Here is an 18,722-nt window from a genome sequence, read left to right on the forward strand (position 1 = left end):
GAAAAGATCATAAACAGAGAAGTGATTAATAAATCACAGAACCACCGTGTAACAGAACAGATCTGCTGATCTCTGTCGTATGAACACAGCATTTGACAGATACGCTGCAGAGTGAAAAAGAGACCCCGCGCCTGGACGCGTGTCGTGCGCTGCCCGCGGTCCTGGGCTACTGCTAGGCAGGACCCGCGGAGAGAAGGGGCGGAGGGAGCACGGGTCTCGGTGGTATCTGAGATACCATTACTTTTATTCAGAGTAAATGATTTTGAATGTATAATTATTTCATAGGAGAGAGCTTCCCAGTCAGCTCCTGCAAACAGCTGTCCTCAGGGGCTCTGAGTGCTCCCCTGGCGGGGGGCGGGGCGGGGGGAGGGGGCAGGCACCGCAGGCCGCCTTTCCTGACTGTGCTTCACTCCTGCCACTCAGCCAACTCCAAGCTGTTGGCAGTTACAGAGTGGGTGCTGCACGCTTCATGGAGCTGACCCCTCGAGGTTCCAGTCATTCCCTGCCTGGTGGGCGCCCGCTCTGCACTGCCCTCTGTGTGGGTGGCACGCAGGATGGGGGTGTGGTCCTCGGCCATTGGGAGCTCGGGGCGCTCGGGCCCTACTTCCTGCTCCTGGCGTGCCTGCCCCTCTGCCCAGGTGGCAGGTCATGCCCTGCCCGTCTGCTGGGCGAAGGCCATGTGCCTGGGGAGACAGGTCAGAGGCGCCCGAGCCATGAGGCCGACCGCCCCACGGGAGACGGCCGGTGCAGGCAGTGGGCCTCAGCCCTCATCCCCCTCCCCTGGACCCAAGAGGACGCGCCAGGACGCACCGCGTGTGCCCAAGCAGATGGGGCCCAGCTGCAGCTCTGAGGGGGACAGTGAGGCCAGCACTGTCCCCAGGGGCTCCTTCCGGAGCGGGGCCTTGGGCTCAGGGCAGCTGCCACCCCCGTCACTTGGGCTGTGTGTGTCGGGGACCACAGGCCAGAGACACAGTAGGCTCCCTTGCCGGAATAAAGCCCTCTGCTCAGGCTCCTTCCCAGGAGGCGGCCAGCGTCTCTGTCTACACACCGGGTTCCCTGGAGCTGCCTCGCTCTGTCCCCGTCAGCCCTGGAGGGACTTCTTCCTGCGGGCGCCTACCACAGAGGAACTGCGGGCTGCTGCCAAAGGCCGTCTTAGAAGAGGCAGCACTTCCCCAGCCGGCTGGCAGTCTGCCCAAGTGCATTACCGGGGGAGAGACCTCAGAAGAGACCCCAGAGCGTCCACCAAGTCGAACGGTAGCTCCCGACGCGCTGTGACCGTAAGCAGCCCACTGCACGGCTGTACCAAGGGCACAGAGCCGAGGAGGGCACCCACTCCACAGCCCGAAGGCCGAGAGCAGTACCCGCATGGAGACAGAAGGGGGAAGGGTGCGAGCGGGACATCACCTTGCAGTCCGTGGCCAGGAGAACCGTTCCGTCCTCACGGATCAAAGGCTGCTGGATGTTCACAAGCATCCCTGGATCAAGAAGACCTGTTTGTCTAGTTAAGACATAAAGAAACCCAGAGTAGCTTCCAGCGTTGAGTGCAGAGTTCACGATGCATCGACCCTGCGCGTCTGCGGGCTGGGCTGGAGGATGCCCGTGCTCGCTTAGCGCCAGGCCTGCCCGAGACAGGATGCGCACACGCCTCCCGGCCCTACCAGCGATGACACCTGCTCTTGGAGCACCAGCAGGGCATTCCCAGCTCTGGGGCGTGCCACAGTACCAAACAGGGCTTCCCATTTCCCTCTGCTTCTTTAAAGTTAGGTTTGAGAGATCACACTAAAAACAACGTATGAACTGACCCATGGTGCTGTCCAGACCACACCTGGGTCTCACGCCTTTTATCTCTACTGCAAGAGCCCCGATCCTGACTCCTGGAACAACCGTTTTCCTGCGTGAATGATGCCTGAACTACAGCACGTAATCCGAGTCCCTGAGACAGGAAGCTCTGACTCTCTCCTGAGTCCACCCTCCACGGGCCTGTCCAGGGGTGTGACTGCAGCGGCTCCAACAGGGTGGCCAAGGCCCACAGGTGAGGCTGTCAGCCCCCCACGAGGAACACCTGTGCCTCCCACGTCAGCTCCAGGGCCCCGCAGGCTGTTCACACGCACTGACCTCGCCCCATCCTTCTCAGCCACGAATGTTGGCGTGGCGATCAGAGGACTCCGCAGGTCCTTCCGGATGTAGATCTTCTCAGTGGACGCAGCACAATTGCTTGGTTTCTCCCGCTGCACGTCAAAGGGTTTCCGTTCACTCTGCACAGCTTAAGTGACGACAGAAACGCCCGTGTTGAGAAGAAAGAGCTGCAGCAATAGAAGCCCCTCCCTCTGCGGGGAGGCGGGCTCCCCCGCGCTGAGCCCGCTGCTCTGGGGGTGACGAGCACCGCGGCAGACACGCCTGGCCCAGCTTCCACTGGGGGCTCTCGCTGCTCACAGGACTCTCTCCCGGGGGAGAAACAGCCCCTCAAGTGGGCCCGACAGAGCTGCCCAGCCCCCTGGGGCGGAGGATGCACCCTAATGCCCGGCTCCAGCCGCGACAGCTTCTGCCACCTGCCAGTGGGGTCACGCCAGCAGCCACTCTCTTCAGCGTCTGGCACAAGTGCATGCACCCGTGCCAGAAACAACGGAAGAGAACAGACCTTCACGGGGAAAGAAAAGGGGAGCCAGACGTGGCACAACAACGGCGCTACTTCACAAGCTGGGACTGGAGGCTCAGAGGGCATGTGCTGTGCCCAGGCCCCCCAGCTCCCGGGGCAGGGCTGGGGCCGCGTTCTCTCGGCTTCACCCCAAAGCCTGAGGATGCTCCCCACACACGCACGCTGGCTCCCGCGCGTCGGGACGAGGTTCTCACTGCGGAAACTGACCCTGCCCGGCAGCGGCGACACCGCACCACCGAGCTGACCCAGAGGGTGAACGGGAGCGAAGCCCCAGCAGGCACGTTCTTCCTGGCTAATGTTAAGGCCACACAGCGAAACCTCACATTCTTCCCTCTTGTTAACGCTTGTGGGTGTGAGTCCTGTTACTCACACTCCATCTTCATGCCCATCTCCAAGCACTTCTTCAGCCGGCAGAACTGGCAGCGGTTCCGGTGGTGCTTGTTGATGACGCAGTCTTGGCTGCTCCGGCAGCTGTAGGTCAGGTTTTTCCTCACGCTCCTTTTGAAGAAACCTTTGCAGCCTTCGCAGCTGACAGCCCCATAGTGGCGGCCTGAAAAAGGAAGGGAGGTCCGTGGGCCTGGTGTGCAGGCTCCCATGCTGGCAGCCACTGGGCAACCATGGGCCCCCGGGGCCTACACATCCTCCTCCCACCTTCAGAGGAGCCTGCGAGGCCAATATGGAGGCCGCAAGCTCGGACATGGTGCATGGTGCTGGCAGATGGCGTGCGCGAGCTTGGTGCCCTTCAGGGGCCGTGGAGAGGGCTGGGCAGGCGGCCCAGCCAGGAACCCTCAGTTCCCATGTCCTGCGGGGAGCCGTGCGGAGCTGACACAGCCTGTGCTTCCTCAGCCCCCGGGGTCCTGGCCCACAGTCACTCTGTCTGTGAGTCCTGTCCTGGCTGTAGACGAACCTGGGGGCGGGGGCGTGACCAGAGGACGCCAGGCCCCAAGAAAGCACCATGCCTGCGGCTCGCGGTGGTTCCCTGTCCTCGAGATGCACGTCCCGAGTTCAACTCTCTATTCTAAGCTTGTTCACTCTGGGGCCTCTAAACTCTGACTCCCTGCCACACTAAAGACTCGCATCGGTACATTTACCTTTCGTCAAAATCCCAGCGGGGACTGACTCGAGACGCTCTCATGTAACCCAGGTCACAACTACACTGCACGGTCAGAGTTCATGGGGCCACTGTGGACAGCGGCTGCAGAGCAGCCCACCGCCCTGAGCTCTGGCATGCGGGCCGTTCTCCAGCTGTGCACCTGAGCGCCCCAACTGTGAGCCTCTAAGAACACTGGTGCTGACGTGACTCTGCACACATCTCTTTTCCTTCCCTGCAGTGGCTTTCCTCGGGCTCTTGAGGCTGTAGAGGGACCTCTCATATCTGGAGACAAGGGCACTGCAAGCCTATGATGAGCTTTAAGCCCAGACAGGGGAAGCTGAGCAGATTCTGTGGCCTCTGGTATGTTCAAGCGTCATTCATTTGCTTAAATCTTTACAGTGTCTCTCCTTGGGGATTCAGAGACACAGGGATCAGACAGGCCTGTCAGGAAGCAACTAGAAAAGAGCACATCCAGTGCCCAGAGGTCTGAACACAAGGGCAAAGAGGACCAAGGCTGCGCAGGGGAGGCTCAGAGAAGGGACAGCACTGTGGCAGGAGCGGGCAGCGCGGGAGCTTCCTTCCTGACCAGGGCTTGTCTTTCTCTTCAGGGGCTTGGCTCACCTTTTTTTTTTTTCAAACCAGGACCACCAAGCACCCAAAGCTGCTATGAATGCAGTGTCCCCGGCTCACAGGGCAGTGTCCCCCGCACTGTTACTTTCGACGGCTCCCGCAGGGGCCAGGCCTCTTCTGAGGTCCCCTCGTCCCCTCCCGACCAAGGAGGCCCAGGAGTGCATCCCCAGAGACACAGGGGCTGTGTGTGTTATGCTCCCCAGGCCGGGCTGCCAGCTGGGGCAGCCTTCTCTTTACCCGATAGCACACGCTCAACCACCGAGGTCACGACTGTGCCTCCAGGCCTTTCCTGACCTGGGACTCCAGCCGTAAGGGCAAGTTCCCTCCTGTTTATCACCCTGGGTTATAGGGAGGGCGCGAGAGACAAAGGTGCAGTGTGGACCAGGGCGGGACAGGCAGCAGACATCCTGTGAGACAGCGAAGCGCTGGGCAAATGCTAACTACGCTCACAACTGATTACTTTTCTTTTTGGCCATAAGGTATGGGGGATCTTAGTTTTCTAATCAGAGATCAAACACAGTGGAAGCATGTTTTTAGTCACTGGACCATGAGGGAAATCTTGATTACCTTCTTACTAGTACAAAAATAATCAACAGTCAACCATGATTTACAAATCACAGACACAGTTTCTTGACTTTTCCTTTTGATTCCTATAATCTGACAACCTGATCTGCTTATGGACATCATCATCCCAATAAAGAAAAGTACAGTCACATTTGACCCTCCCCCGCCCGGATCTGGTCCGTGATGCCGGTCCCCAGGTACACCCGGCACGACCACCGCTTGCTGACCTGAGGCTTTGTCGCCGCACACCACACAGTACTCTACCACCTGGGGCCGCTGGACGTCGGTCTTCCCCAGCAAACGCTCCACAGAGGCAGAGTCCGTGACGATCTAAGAATAAACAGGAAATAAGATGATGAATGCACAGAAGAACTGTACAAAAGAGATCTTCATGACCCGGATAACCATGATGGTGTGATCACTCACCTAGAGCCAGGCATCTGGACTGCGAAGTCAAGCGGGCCTTGGGAAGCATCACTACAAAGCAAGCTAGTGAAGGTGATGGAATTCCAGTGGAGCTATTTCAAATCGTTTAGATGATGCTGTGAAAGTGCTGCACTCAATATGCCAGCACATTTGGAAAACTCAGCAGTGGCCACAGGACTGGAAAAGGTCAGTTTTCATTCCAATCCCAAAGAAAGGCAATGCCAAAGAATGCTCAAACTACCACACAACTGCACTCATCTCACACGCTAGTAAAGTAATGCTCACAATTCTCCAAGCCAGGCTTCAGCAATATGTGAACTGTGAACCTCCAGATGTTCAAGCTGGATTTAGAAAAGGCAGAGAAACCAGAGATCAAATTGCCAACATCAGCTGGATCATGGAAAAAGCAAGAGAGTTCTGGAAAAACATCTACTTATGCTTTACTGACTGTGCCAAAGTCTTTGACTGTGTGGATCACAATAAGCTGTGGAAAATTCTTAAAGAGATGCCAATACCAGACCACTGGACCTGCCCCTTGAGAAATCTGTATGCAGGTCAGGAAGCAACAGTTAGAACTGGACATGAAACAACACACTGGTTCCAACTCGGGAAAGGAGTACATCAAGGCTGTATATTGTCACCCTGCTTATTTAACTTATATGCAGAGTACATCATGAGAAACACTGGGCTGGAAGAAGCACAAGCTGGAATCAAGACTTCTAAGAGAAATATCAATAACCTTAGATATGCAGATGCAGAAAGTGAAGAAGAACTAAAGAGCCTCTTGATGAAAATTTAAGAGGAGTGAAAAAGTTGGTTTAAAACTCAACATTCAGAAAACTAAGATCATGGCATCCAGTCCCATCATTTCATGGCAAATAGATGGGGAAACAGTGGAAAAAGTTGCTAGACTTTTTTGTCTTGTGCTCCAAGATAACTGCAGATGGTGACTGCAGCCATGAAATTAAAAGACGCTTGCTCCTTGGAAGTAAAGTTATGACCAACCTAGACAGCATATTAAAAAGTAGAGACGTTACTTTGCCGACAAAGGTCTATCTAGTCAAAGCTATTGTTTTTCCAGTAGTCATGTATGGATGTAAGAGATGGACTATAAAGAAAACTGAGTACCAAAGAACTGAGATGCTTTTGAACTGTGGTGTTGGAGAAGACTCTTGAGAGTCCCTTGGACTGCAAGGAGATCCAACCGGTCCATCCTAAAGGAAATCAGTCCTGAATATTCATTGGAAGGACTGATGCTGAAGCTGAAACTCCAATATTCTGACCACCTGATGTGAAGAACTAACTCACTGGAAAAGACCCTGATGTTGGGAAGGATTGAAGGCAGGAGAAGGGGGTGACAGGATGAGATGGTTGGATGGCATCAGTGACTCGATGGACATGAGTCTGAGTGAGCTCTGGGAGTTGGTGATGGACAGGGAGGCCTGGTGTGCTGCAGTCCATGGGTTCGCAGAGTCAGATACGACTGAGCAACTGTACTGAACTGAAGATGATGAAAAACCAGAGCAAGAAGCCAAGTCAGGCTCAACTGTGAATTCCTAATCTTGGGTTTCTAAGAACTACTCTGGGCAGAAATGGGAAAATCCCACTTGACAACCTCATCTGCCAGGAGGAATGGGAGGCTGTGCCTCTGGACCACGTCCTTCAGCAGTGGTGGGGGTGGGTGTGGGGCTGCCCAGGGTCAGATGTTACTTCTCAGTGACTCACCCTCCAACCTGCTACCACCACCAAGACCCGGGGCCGTGGGGGAGTCCCATGCAGATGCTCCAACCGTGAGGATACTGAAGGTCTCTCTGGCTGCTTCTCTACTCTCGTGAAAAAGCTTAGAAGTTCAGACTAGTACGTTTAGCAGAAAAATAATTAAGCCTTACTGATTACAACCAGCTCTCTCGTGAGGCTCGGGCAGTGGAGGGACTGGGACAGGGAGCCTCTGAAACCTACTTCTCCTTCCTTTGTAGGTGACTTTCTGCATGACCCACAGTGCTCTCCATCTATAAGAGTCATGTGACTGAAAAAGGAGCATGAAAAAGTGAACAACAGCTGCTATGAAATGATGTGGGTCACAGCCTAGTCGAGGCCAAGGGACTTGTGTAACTCAATGAAGCTACGAGCCACGCCATGCAGGTTCACCCAAGGTGGACGGGTCATAGTGGAGACAAAACGTGGTCCACTGGAGGAGGGAATGGCAAACCACCCCAGGATTTTTGCTGCACGAGCTCCATGAACACGAATAGTATGAAAAGGCAAAAAAATATGACACTGGAAGATTAGCCCCCCAGGTCAGAAAGTGTCTAGTATGCTCCTGGGGTAAGAGTGGATGGTAAGTACTAATAGCTCCAGAAAGAATGAAGTGGCTGGGCCAAAGTGGAAACAACGCTCAATTGTGGACGTGTCTGGTGGTAAAAGTCAAATCTGATGCTATAAAAGAACAACATGGTACAGGAACCTGGAATGTTAGGTCTATGAATCAAGGTAAATTGGATGCGGCCAAGCAGGAGATGGCAAGAGTAAGCATCAACATCTTAGGAATTAGTGAACTAAAATGGATGGGAATGGGTGGATTTAATTCAGATGACCATTGTATCTATTACTGTTGGCAAGAATCTGTTAGAAGAAATGGAATAGCCATCTTAGTCAAGAAGAGTCTGAAATGCAGTACTTGGATGCAATCTCAAAAATAACAGAAAGATCTCAGTTCATTTCCAAAGCAAACCATTCAACATCACAGCAATCTAGGTCTATGCCCCAACCACTGATGCCAAAGAAGCTGAAGTTGACCTGTTCCATAAAGACCTTCTAGAACAAACACCAAAAAGAGATGTCCTTTTCATCATAGGGGACTGGAATGCAAAAGTAGGAAGTCAAGAGATACCTGGAGTTACAGGCAAGTTTGGCCTTGGACTATAGAATGAAGCAGGGCAAAGGCTAACAGAGTTCTTCCAAGAGAACGCACTGGTCAGAGCAAACACCCTCTTCCAACAGCACATAAGAGATGACTACAAATAAACCTCACCAAGTGGCCAGTACCAACATCTGACTGCAATTCTTTGCAGCCAATGATGGAGAAGCTCTACACACTTAGCAAAAACAACATCTGGAGCTGACTGCTGCTCAGATCATGAACTCCTTATTGCAAAATTCAGGCTTTAATTGAAGAAAGTAGGGGAAACCACTAGGCCATTCAGGTATGACTTAAATCAAATCCCTTATGATTATACAGTGGAAGTAATGAGTGACTGGTTCAAAATGGGGAAAGAAGTACCACAAGGCTGTATATTATCACCCCACTTATTTAACTTATATGTAGAGTACATCATGTGAAAGGCCGGGTTGGATGAATCACAAGCTGGAATCAAGATTGCTGGGAGATATATCAACAACCTCAGACATGCAGATGACACCACCCTAATGGCAGAAAGCAAAGAGGAACTAAAGAGCCTCTTGATGAAGGTGAAAGAACAGAGTGAAAAAGCTGGCTTAAAACTCAACATTCAAAAAACTAATATCATGACATCAGGTCCCATCATTTCATGGCAAACAGAAAGGGGAAAAGTGAAAACCGTGCTCGATTTTATTTTCTTGGGCTACAAAAGTCACTGTGGACAGTGGCTGCAGCCATTAGAGGATGCCCTCTCCTTGGAAGGAGAAGATGACAGACCTAGACAGTGTGTTAGAAGCAGAGACACCGCTTTGCCGACAAAGCTCTGTACAGTCAAAGCTACGGTTTTTCCAGTAGTAACATACAGATACGAGAGCTGGACCAAAAAGGCGGCTGAGTACCAAAGAATCGATGCTTTCAAATTGTGGTGTTGGAGAAGACTCTTGAGAGTCCCTCTGACCGGAAGGAGATCAAACTAGTCAATCCTAAAGGAAATCAATCAACTCTGAATATTCACTGGAAGGACTGTTGCTGAAGGTCTAATACTTAGGCCACCTGATGTGAAGAGCTGACTCACTGGAAAAGACCCTAATGCTGGGAATGACTGAAGGCAAAAGAAGAAGCGGGCAGCAGACAATGAGATGGCTGGATGGCATCACTGACTCAATGGACATGAATTTAAGCAAATTTCAGGAGACGGTGAAGGCAGGGAAGCCTGGCATGCTGCAGTCCATGGGGTCCCAGAGTGGGACACAACGACCACCACCACCACCAATAAGCCTTCAAGCGATTTAAGTACAGTGAACATACACAGAAGTCAGTGTGCGCAGTGACCTCTTACAAGAGATGCAAGAGCGTCACAGCCATCCTCTCACGAACGAGGAGCCTAAGCAAGCAGGGAGGGATTCGGATTCCAGGTGATCAGAGTGGAAGCTGGGAAGGGAAGGATGAGGAGATGTTCCCTGAGTCCATGCAGTGTCTCAGAAGCACAGCTCTGAAAGCTACACCTATGGTGCTCTGAACATGGCTGAGCAGAGGAAATAAACCCTTTCCTTCCTGAATGTTCTCCATAGCGGAATGCCCCCTGCAAAACACATGGATTCTTAGCAGCTTTGTTCACAGTAGTCAAAAGGTCGAAGCAACCCCAGTATCCATCAACAGATGAATGGATAACCCATGCATGGTCCATCCACAGAGTGGAATATCATTCAGCTTTAAAAGGAAGGAATCCTGAGACATGTGACCACACAGATGAACCTTGAGGATACTGGGCTCAGTGAAATTAGCCAGTCACAGAAGGACAAGTATTACAGGAGTCTCCTTATGTGAGGTCCCTAGAGTCGTCAGACCCACAAAAAGGAGTGGAGTGATAGCCAGGGGCTGGGGGAGAGGTGGGGACAGGAGGTGTTTAACGGCCAGAGCTTCGGTCGGGGAGGATGGGGTGCTCTGTGGATGGACCAGGGCGGGGTGGGGGGGTGTGTTGCAAAGCAACGTCAAAACACTTAACACCAACGTCAGTACACTGAACTGGACACTTAAACTGATTAAGACAGTGAAGTTCACATGTTACCACAAGTTGTTTTTTGTTTTTTTTTAATTAGCAGAACTCAACAAGACCGTGGACAGCATGTGCTCTGTGCTTGGCCAACGCGGGACACTGGCCTGGAGCCCCTACTCCTCCAGGTGCTGGACCTGGACATTCAGTGCGTCCCAGTAACCCTGCCCTTCTGCCAGCTCTTGCTCTTCCCCTTCCTGCACCTGCCTGGACCCCACCTTGCCCATCAGAGGGAGAACCAAGGCAGGGACAGAGACCAGAGCTGAGGGGCCACAGGCAGCAGCCCACAGAAGCAAGGACAGAACAGAGGGCTGGCCAGGCCGAGCAAGATCAGAACCAGCCGGCCCTCACCTGGCTGCGGCCAGCCGTGGTGAGACAGTCGTCCAGGGGGCCACGCCGCCTTCTCAGTTGGCCTCCTGTCTCCACCCTCTCTGAGCACCGCAGTGGCTGCCTTCTGGGCCTTGCCCCTCACTTGCTGGTTTTCACTTGAGCCAAGGCAGCAACCCGCCACGGCTGGAGGTCCCCAAAGGACCTTCAGGGACAGATCTGGCCTCCAGAGTAGAGGTAAGAGTCTAGAACAAGCACAGCAGCAGAAACGCTGAGATAAACACCTGTCAACAGGTCTTACTTGGATCCTGCCGGGGACGAGGTTGTCCGAGGTGGTGAATATGAGCTGCTTGGCACTGGAGGTCTCTGGGGAAGCCAGGATCACCTTCCCAGTTCCAGCTCCATCGGGGCTGGTCAGGATGAACTGCTGCTTGGGGGATCCGGAGGCGTCCACCGCGGTGACGATCTGGATCTTCTGCCCCGTCTGCTGGTCAGTCACGATCTACAAGACACAACGCGGAGGGGCTCTCACAGAGCGCGAGGGGCGTGCCAGCGCCGGCCTGGGGGCAGCTGGGCCAGGACGGCCTCACCAGGGCCGCAGAGAGGGCAACAGGGAGCCTTTCAGAGTCCACTTTTCACAGAGCTGTGTCACTCCAGCGTGAGACCTCCCTACTACGCTTACAGTCACAATGCTCTTCAGAAGGAGGGGACAGGAAACTGCTCCAAGGTGCAGACCTCAGGGGCGAGGCCAGGCCTGGGGGCGTGGTAGATGGTATCTTAACTTACATACGGAGAGACAGAGAGAGAGGGAAGGCATGCTAAGGAGGTACGTGCATCCGTGTGTGTGTGGCTCATGGATGTATGGACGTGTGTATCTCCTTCTAGGCAAACTGAGAAATGTGAACAGCCCTAACTTATTTTTTGGCCACACTGCCTGGAACACAGGATCTTAGTTCCCTGACCAGGGATGGAACCCAGGCGCCCTGCACTGGAAGCGTGGAACCCAAACCACTGGATGCGCAGGGAATGCCCTCTCCTGAGTTTCTGAACCCCGGTACCGAGGACGCGGCGTGAGCCCGGCGGGGAGCCCGCCTGCCAGGGGCCAGGCCCCCGTGCAGCCGCACAGTCAGCCAGCGCCACGGAGGACGCCAAACAGCAGGGGAACGAGGGGAGCACGACACGGCAGGGCGTGGGGCAGCCTGAGGAGGTGAGACTGCTCCGAGGGAGGGACCCTGAGGCGAGAGAGGGGGCCGTGCAGAGCCGCGACAGTGCGGGCCAGAGCACCGCAGGCCCCCTCACCGTCATCCCACGCTTGGAGCAGCACCTCCGGGCGGGCGGACAGGAAGGCCCTCTCGCTGCTACCAGCTGCGGTGTGCCGGCCCCGGAGCAGGCCACCCGGAGGCAGAGAGCTGGACCGGGTGAGCAAACACATCCCGGTGGCCACAGGAGCGCCCCGCCTGCCTCGTGAGGAGCGAAGCCCAACAGCCTTCAGAAGGCCCTCCCCTGGCCTGGGGATCTGGGAGCCAGAGGTCTGACCTCCTCTTCGCGCCTGCCAGCTCTCACTTTCTTCCTGAAGTGTTCTGGAACCTCACAGTGACCATGAGGTGGAGACCTTGCTAACACACATGGGCAGGCAGGCTCCACAATGAGACTGACGAGACTGCAAACTGAGGGCACGCATCCAAAGATTAAGTCTCCTGCGGAGGAGAAAGGCGTGGCGGGAGAACCACGACCCCCCAAAACGGTGTCCCAGCCCTGACCCCCCGGACTCACACAGCTGACCTAACTTGGGACAGCCTCTGCGGACGTCATCGACTTGAGGTGGCAGCACACTGCGCTGCCCTTTAAAAGGTGGCCACGTGACGACAGAGGCGGAGGTGGCAGCGACTCGGCTGCAAGCAGAGATGCTGCCCTAGAACCGAAGGACACAGCCTGGGCCTGCCGACACCAGGATTCCGGGTTTCTGGTCCCCAGAACTGTGAGGGGAACACACGTCTGTTGTTTTAAGCAACTCAGTTTGTGGTAATCTGCTGCGGCAGCCCCAGGAAACAAACACAAGAGGCAAACTTTAATTTCTTTACTTGGAACAAATATGCAGACTCCCAACCTGCAAACTCTAACAGACTGCGGGCGAGGCAGGGAGGGGTGCGGGAGTGCTGGAAGAAGGGACACGGTTCTGACTTGTACGGTTAAGGCCTCCGCAGCCTGGTTACCATCAGTGCTGCTTTAATGCTGGTTTTGAAAAGTGCTTTTGTTGCAATTTGACTTATACACTGCCCCCTGCTGGCTCAGCTGGTAAAGAATCGCCTGCAATGTGGGAGACCTGGGTTCTACCCCTGGTTGGGAATATCCCCTAGAGAAGGGAAAGGCTACCCACTCCAGTGTTCCGGCCTGGAGAATTCCAAGGGCTCTATCATCCATGGACTGATACATTAGAGAACAATGTGAGTCTAATGTGAATCGTGAGCGTGTTTGTAACACTCTGCTCAGTGAGAAACACCGGGTGAACACAAAGAATGCCCCCCGGTGAAGCGAATGGTGCGGGAGAAGCCGGTGCCAGGCACAGGAGCCCCCGGGATGTGGTCCCCGCACCCTCCACGAGCGAGCTCCAGGTCTCCTTCAAGTGAAATGCCACGTGCACCGGGGTCGCCGTGCACTCCTGCTGACATATGTAGCGTGGCAGTTTACATTGAACCCACGCCCGCTGTTAGTGTCAGCAACAGCTCCCGGGCGTCGTGCCCTAACGCCATCTCTTCCCGCTAGCCCTGTGCGGCTTTTGCCGCTCACTCTGCATAGGGTGGGCACTGTTGGGGAGGTGCAGCCCCGTCGGAGCAGTGCCAACTGCACTCTACCAGCCCAAGGCCCCCGGTTCTGATCGAAAAGGCCCTCAGCAATGGCCTCACACGCCGCCATTCTCATCTATTCACCCTCTGTTCCAACCAGGCTGGGCCCATCGTTTCCACTGGAAAAAAGAGCTTGTAAAGGGACGGCCTGAAGGTAAAAAGCCAGTGATGACCTAACTTTCGTTTCATTTCTCCAAATTTTACATTAAAAAAAAAAAAAAAACAAAAAAAAACCTGAAACGCAACTGGCAACATTTAAAAATGGGGTGTTTCCCACAGAAGTCCTGTTTACTGCTCTCCAGGCTTCCCTGGGGGCCCAGGGGGAATCCACCTGCAATGCAGGAGCTGTGTGGGCTCAGCCCCTGGATTGGGAAGACCCCCTGCAGGAGGAAATGGCAACCCACTCCAGGATTCTTGCCTGGAGAATCCTATGGACAGAGGAGCCTGGCGGGCTAGAGTCCACGGGGTCACAAAGAGTCGGACACAAATGACCAGAGTTCTTTTTGACAAACGAGCAGCTCTGGCCGTCCTGGGCCCACGTCCCCCCGGTACCAGCTGGGTGGGTGCGGCTGCCCCTTTAGCTGGTTTCGCCAACCCCTGCCTCGCCCTCTTCCTCCACTGCTGCTTGGTCCTGGGAACACCTGAGCCTGCGCTTTCTGAGCCTGCTTACATCTCTATAAAAAGGATCACTAGGGAAGTGAAACAACACATGTGGAAGTGCTTGGCACACTGCCTGGAACATAACAGGACCTAGATAAAAGGATTTCCCTTCTCTAAGCTGTCAGACACTTCTCTCCCTCACTTTTCCAAGTCTTGTCTCAGCCATTTCATCTCATCAATTCTCCCCCACTGAGTAAATCAGGACTTTCTTCTGCGGCTCACTCACGTGCGTCAGGCACTACGCTCACTTCAGTCACTCAGTTGTGTCTCTTTGTGACCCCATGGACTGTAGCACACCAGACCTCCCTGTCCATCACCATCTCCCGGAGCTTGCTCAAACCCACGTCCATCAAGTCGGTGATGCCATCCAACCATCTCATCCTCTGTGTTCCCCTTCTCCTCCTGCCTTCAATCTTTCCCAGCATCAGAGTCTTTTCCATCTCTTCGCATCAGGTGGCCAAAGTATTGGAATTTCAGCATCAGCATCAGTCTTCCAATGAATATTCAGAGCTGATTTCCCTTAGTATGAACTGGCTGGATCTCCTTGCTGTCCAAGGGACTCTCAAGAGTCTTCTCCAACACCACAGTTTCAAAAGCATCAGTTCTTCGGCACTCAGCTTTCTTTATGGCCCAACTCTCACATCCATACATGACTACTGGAGAAACCATAGCTTTGACTAGACAGACCTTTGTTGGCACTAGGCTAGAGACAGGCATTACGGAGATGGTGTCTGGTTTCACCAAGCTTTTATTTTAAAGAGAAAGACTGGCAAAAAAACAAGTAAACAGACCAAGCAGGAAATAATTTAAGTGTATGATACATGCCTTGAGGGGAAAGATCAGGCTGGGGTAGGAGAAAAATGCAGGCTCTTTAGAAAGAGAGATGAGGGAAGGCCTCTGTGATGAGGCGACGTTTCCAAGAAGATGCAAGGATGGGAGCATGGTGCCAGGTACAGGTCTAGCGGAAAGTGTGTTCTAAGCAACAGGAGATGTTCTGGCATGTGGGATGTCCTGAGGAAGGAGCTCTGGGAACTGATGTCAGGCCCAAGGATCTAAAGGGGAGGGGGCTGGCCCTGTGGGGAGTGTGGGCCTCTAAGCACAGTGAGAGCCACTCAGGGGCTGTTTCCCCAGAAGCAGGTCTTCCGGTCCCTTGTGCTCTTGGACACCTATCCTATACTATTCTATATACACATACACCCACACATGCACCCCAGACAGACAGGTCTTTATATAATACAGGCAAAATCTGTCCTCATCATTACAGGCCAGCACATGTTCAAGTGTAACAAAGAACAACAGCAAAGATGACTAAACTTAAAATGAAAAGGGTAAAACCTATTTAAACATTTTTTGAACTACACAAAAAGTAAATGATTTTTTAAATAAATGTCTCATGAATAATCAGTGTTGCTCCCAGGCGACAATGATAAAACAGCCATCTTCTCCATTCGGCCCCACTAACGCCTCAATTCCTACAAGTTCAGGCGGGTGAAATATTTGACAAAGTTTTCTTTCTTAAATAAGATAAAAAGTGTTTTCTAAATACACTCAAAGTTTTAAGTGAGGGAATGATGGGAAACAAAGACCTTCTTAGATGTTGGCCGGAAAAAAGGGAAAACAAGAAATTGGCAGCCAGGGGACAGCTGGGGAGCCCCTGGGGCCCCCAGAGCTGAGCGCAGAAGCGGGGCACAGGGGGGGCGTGAGCATGAAGGCGGTGCCCGAAGCGGCTCTCAGTCTCCAGCCAGAGCAGGCAGTGGATGGGCGAGAGGCAGTAGGCACTGAGAGTCTGTTTCTGGCTTGCCAAGTGTGAGATGCCCAGGTGAGGATGTCCAACAAACTACAGACAGATGAGTCACGCTCAAAGCATACTTCCAGTTTCAACTTCTACACGTGAAGAGCTGGGAAGTCATCATTCTGTCCTTAAAAAATACTACACAAACTGAAAACCAAGGACTGTCCTTGAGGGCTCATCAGAGAGCTGACCGTGAGGCAAACTCAGATCCGGAGAGAAGTGGACGCATCAAGTCTGAGGCCTGCTTACGGGTCAGAAGCCGAGCGGGCGGGAAACCCAAGTGGCAGTCATAGCGGGGCTGCAGCCCTCATATAACCAGCATGGGAGTGACAGACTCCGGGGGTGAAGTCACAGAGGGGCCTACATGCGCACGAGTTTCAGCTCCAGGAACCCACTTGGTTCTCCTGGTAAAGAAATGAGAATGAGCCTCTGGTGACTCTGGCAGGGGAAGGGAAGAGTATTCTTGGTAACAACAAAACAGAACAAAAAACTCAATGTGGCAAAGGCCTCTTCCCCAGGAGGAGAGGCTTTACCAGAGACTTGCCTTATCCCAGTGCACAAAGGGCATTTCTTCAACTCCAGGTCCCTCTGCCCTGCCTTTCTTATCTAAGTGGCGGCAGGGGAAATAAATAAATACTAGTAGGTGCCCAATATGCTACTGGAGATCAATGGAGAAATAACTCCAGAAAGAATGAAGGGGTGGAGCCAAAGCAAAAACAATACCCAGCTATGGATGTGATTGGTGATAGAAGCAAGGTCTGATGCTGTAAAGAGCAACATTCCATAGGAACCTGGAATGTTAGGTCCATGAATCAAAGCAAATTGGAAGTGGTCAAACAGGAGATGGCAAGAGTGAACGTCGACATTCTAGGAATCAGCGAACTAAAATGGACTGGAATGGGTGAATTTAACTCAGATGACCATTATATCTACTACTGTGGGCAGGAATCCCTTAGAAGAAATGGAGTAGCCATCATGGTCAACAAAAGAGTCTGAAATGCAGTACTTGGATGCAATCTCAAAAACGACAGAATGATCTCTGTTCGTTTCCAAGGCAAACCATTCAATATCACAGTAATCCAAGTCTACGTCCCAACCAGTAATGCTGAAGAAGCTGAAGTTGAACGTTCTATGAAGACCTACAAGAGCTTTTAGAACTAACACCCAAAAAAGATGTCCTTTTCATTATAGGGGACTGGAATGCAAAAGTAGGAAGTCAAGAAACACCTGGAGTAACAAGCAAATTTGGCCTTGGAATGCAGAATGAAGCAGGGCAAAGACTAACAGAGTTTTGCCAAGAAAATGCACTGGTCATAGCAAACACCCTCTTCCAACAACACAAGAGAAGTCTCTACACATGGACATCACCAGATGGTCAACACCGAAATCAGATTGATTATGTTCTTTGCAGCCAAAGATGGAGAAGCTCTATACAGTCAACAAAAACAAGACCGGGAGCTGACTGTGGCTCAGATCATGAACTCCTTATTACCAAATTCAGACTCAAATTGAAGAAAGTAGGGAAAACCACTAGACCATTCAGGTATGACCTAAATCAAATCCCTTATGATTATACAGTGGAAGTGAGAAATAGATTTAAGGGCCTAGATCTGATAGATAAGAATGCCTGATGAACTATGGAATGAGGTTCGTGACATTGTACAGGGGACAGGGATCAAGACCATCCCCATGGAAACGAAATGCAAAAAAGCAAAATGGCTGTCTGGGGAGGCCTTACAAATAGCTGTGAAAAGAAGAGAGGCGAAAAGCAAAGGAGAAAAGGAAAGATATAAGCATCTGAATGCAGAGTTCCAAAGAAGAACAAGAAGAGATAAGAAAGCCTTCTTCAGCGATCAATGCAAAGAAATAGAGGCAGACAACAGAATGGGAAAGACTAGAGATCTCTTCAAGAAAATTAGAGATACCAAGGGAACATTTCATGCAAAGATGGGCTCAATAAAGGACAGAAATGGCATGGACCTAACAGAAGCAGAAGATATTAAGAAGAGGTGGCAAGAATACACAGAAGAACTGTACAAAAAAGATCTTCACGACCCGGATAATCATGATGGTGTGATCACTCATCTAGAGCCAGACATCTTGGAATGTGAAGTGAAGTGGGCCTTAGGAAGCATCACTACGAACAAAGCTAGTGGAGGTGATGGAATTCCTGTTGAGCTATTTCAAATCCTTTAGATGATGCTGTGAAAGTGCTGCACTCAATATGCCAGCACATTTGGAAAACTCAGCAGTGGCCACAGGACTGGAAAAGGTCAGTTTTCATTCCAATCCCAAAGAAAGGCAATGCCATAGAATGCTCAAACTACCGCACAACTGCACTCATCTCACATGCTAGTAAAGTAATGCTCAAAATTCTCCAAGCCAGGCTTCAGCAATACGTGAACCAAGAACTTCCTGATGTTCAAGCTGGTTTTAGAAAAGGCAGAGATCAAATTGCCAACATCCGGCGGATCATGGAAAAAGTAAGAGAGTTCCAGAAAAACATCTATTTCTGCTTTATTGACTATGCCAAAGCCTTTGGCTGTGTGGATCACAATAAACTGTGGAAGATTCTGAGAGAGATGGGAATACCAGACCACCTGACCTGCCTCTTAAGAAATCTGTATGCAGGTCAGGAAGCAACAGTTAGAACTGGACACGGAAAAACAGACTGGTTCCAAATAGGAAAAGGAGTACGTCAAGGCTGTATATTGTCACCCTGCTTTATCAACTTCTATGCAGAGTACATCGTGAGAAACGCTGGACTGGAAGAAACACA

General features: G+C 52.2%; 1 protein-coding gene across 7 annotated transcripts in view; it reads right to left on the minus strand.

The window, feature by feature from the left end:
• The window catches only part of NR2C2 (nuclear receptor subfamily 2 group C member 2), a 113,859-nt gene that overhangs the window by 13,817 nt on the left and 81,320 nt on the right, over positions 1-18,722 (minus strand). For all 7 annotated transcript variants that reach the window (XR_001919994.1, XM_018067064.1, XM_018067060.1 and 4 more), the window contains 5 exons: positions 10,950-11,150; positions 5,171-5,273; positions 3,027-3,206; positions 2,116-2,263; positions 1,405-1,498 (listed from right to left, as the gene is read on the minus strand). Coding sequence is in view for 6 of the 7 variants with exons in the window: in XM_018067064.1 (XP_017922553.1) it covers positions 1,405-1,498; positions 2,116-2,263; positions 3,027-3,206; positions 5,171-5,273; positions 10,950-11,150 (726 nt within the window). In the remaining variant the exon portion in view is untranslated. The remainder of the gene's footprint in view (positions 1-1,404; positions 1,499-2,115; positions 2,264-3,026; positions 3,207-5,170; positions 5,274-10,949; positions 11,151-18,722) is intronic.

Source organism: Capra hircus, chromosome 22 (genome assembly GCF_001704415.2).
Source record: "Capra hircus breed San Clemente chromosome 22, ASM170441v1, whole genome shotgun sequence".
In the NCBI taxonomy this organism is placed as follows: Eukaryota; Metazoa; Chordata; class Mammalia; order Artiodactyla; family Bovidae; genus Capra; species Capra hircus.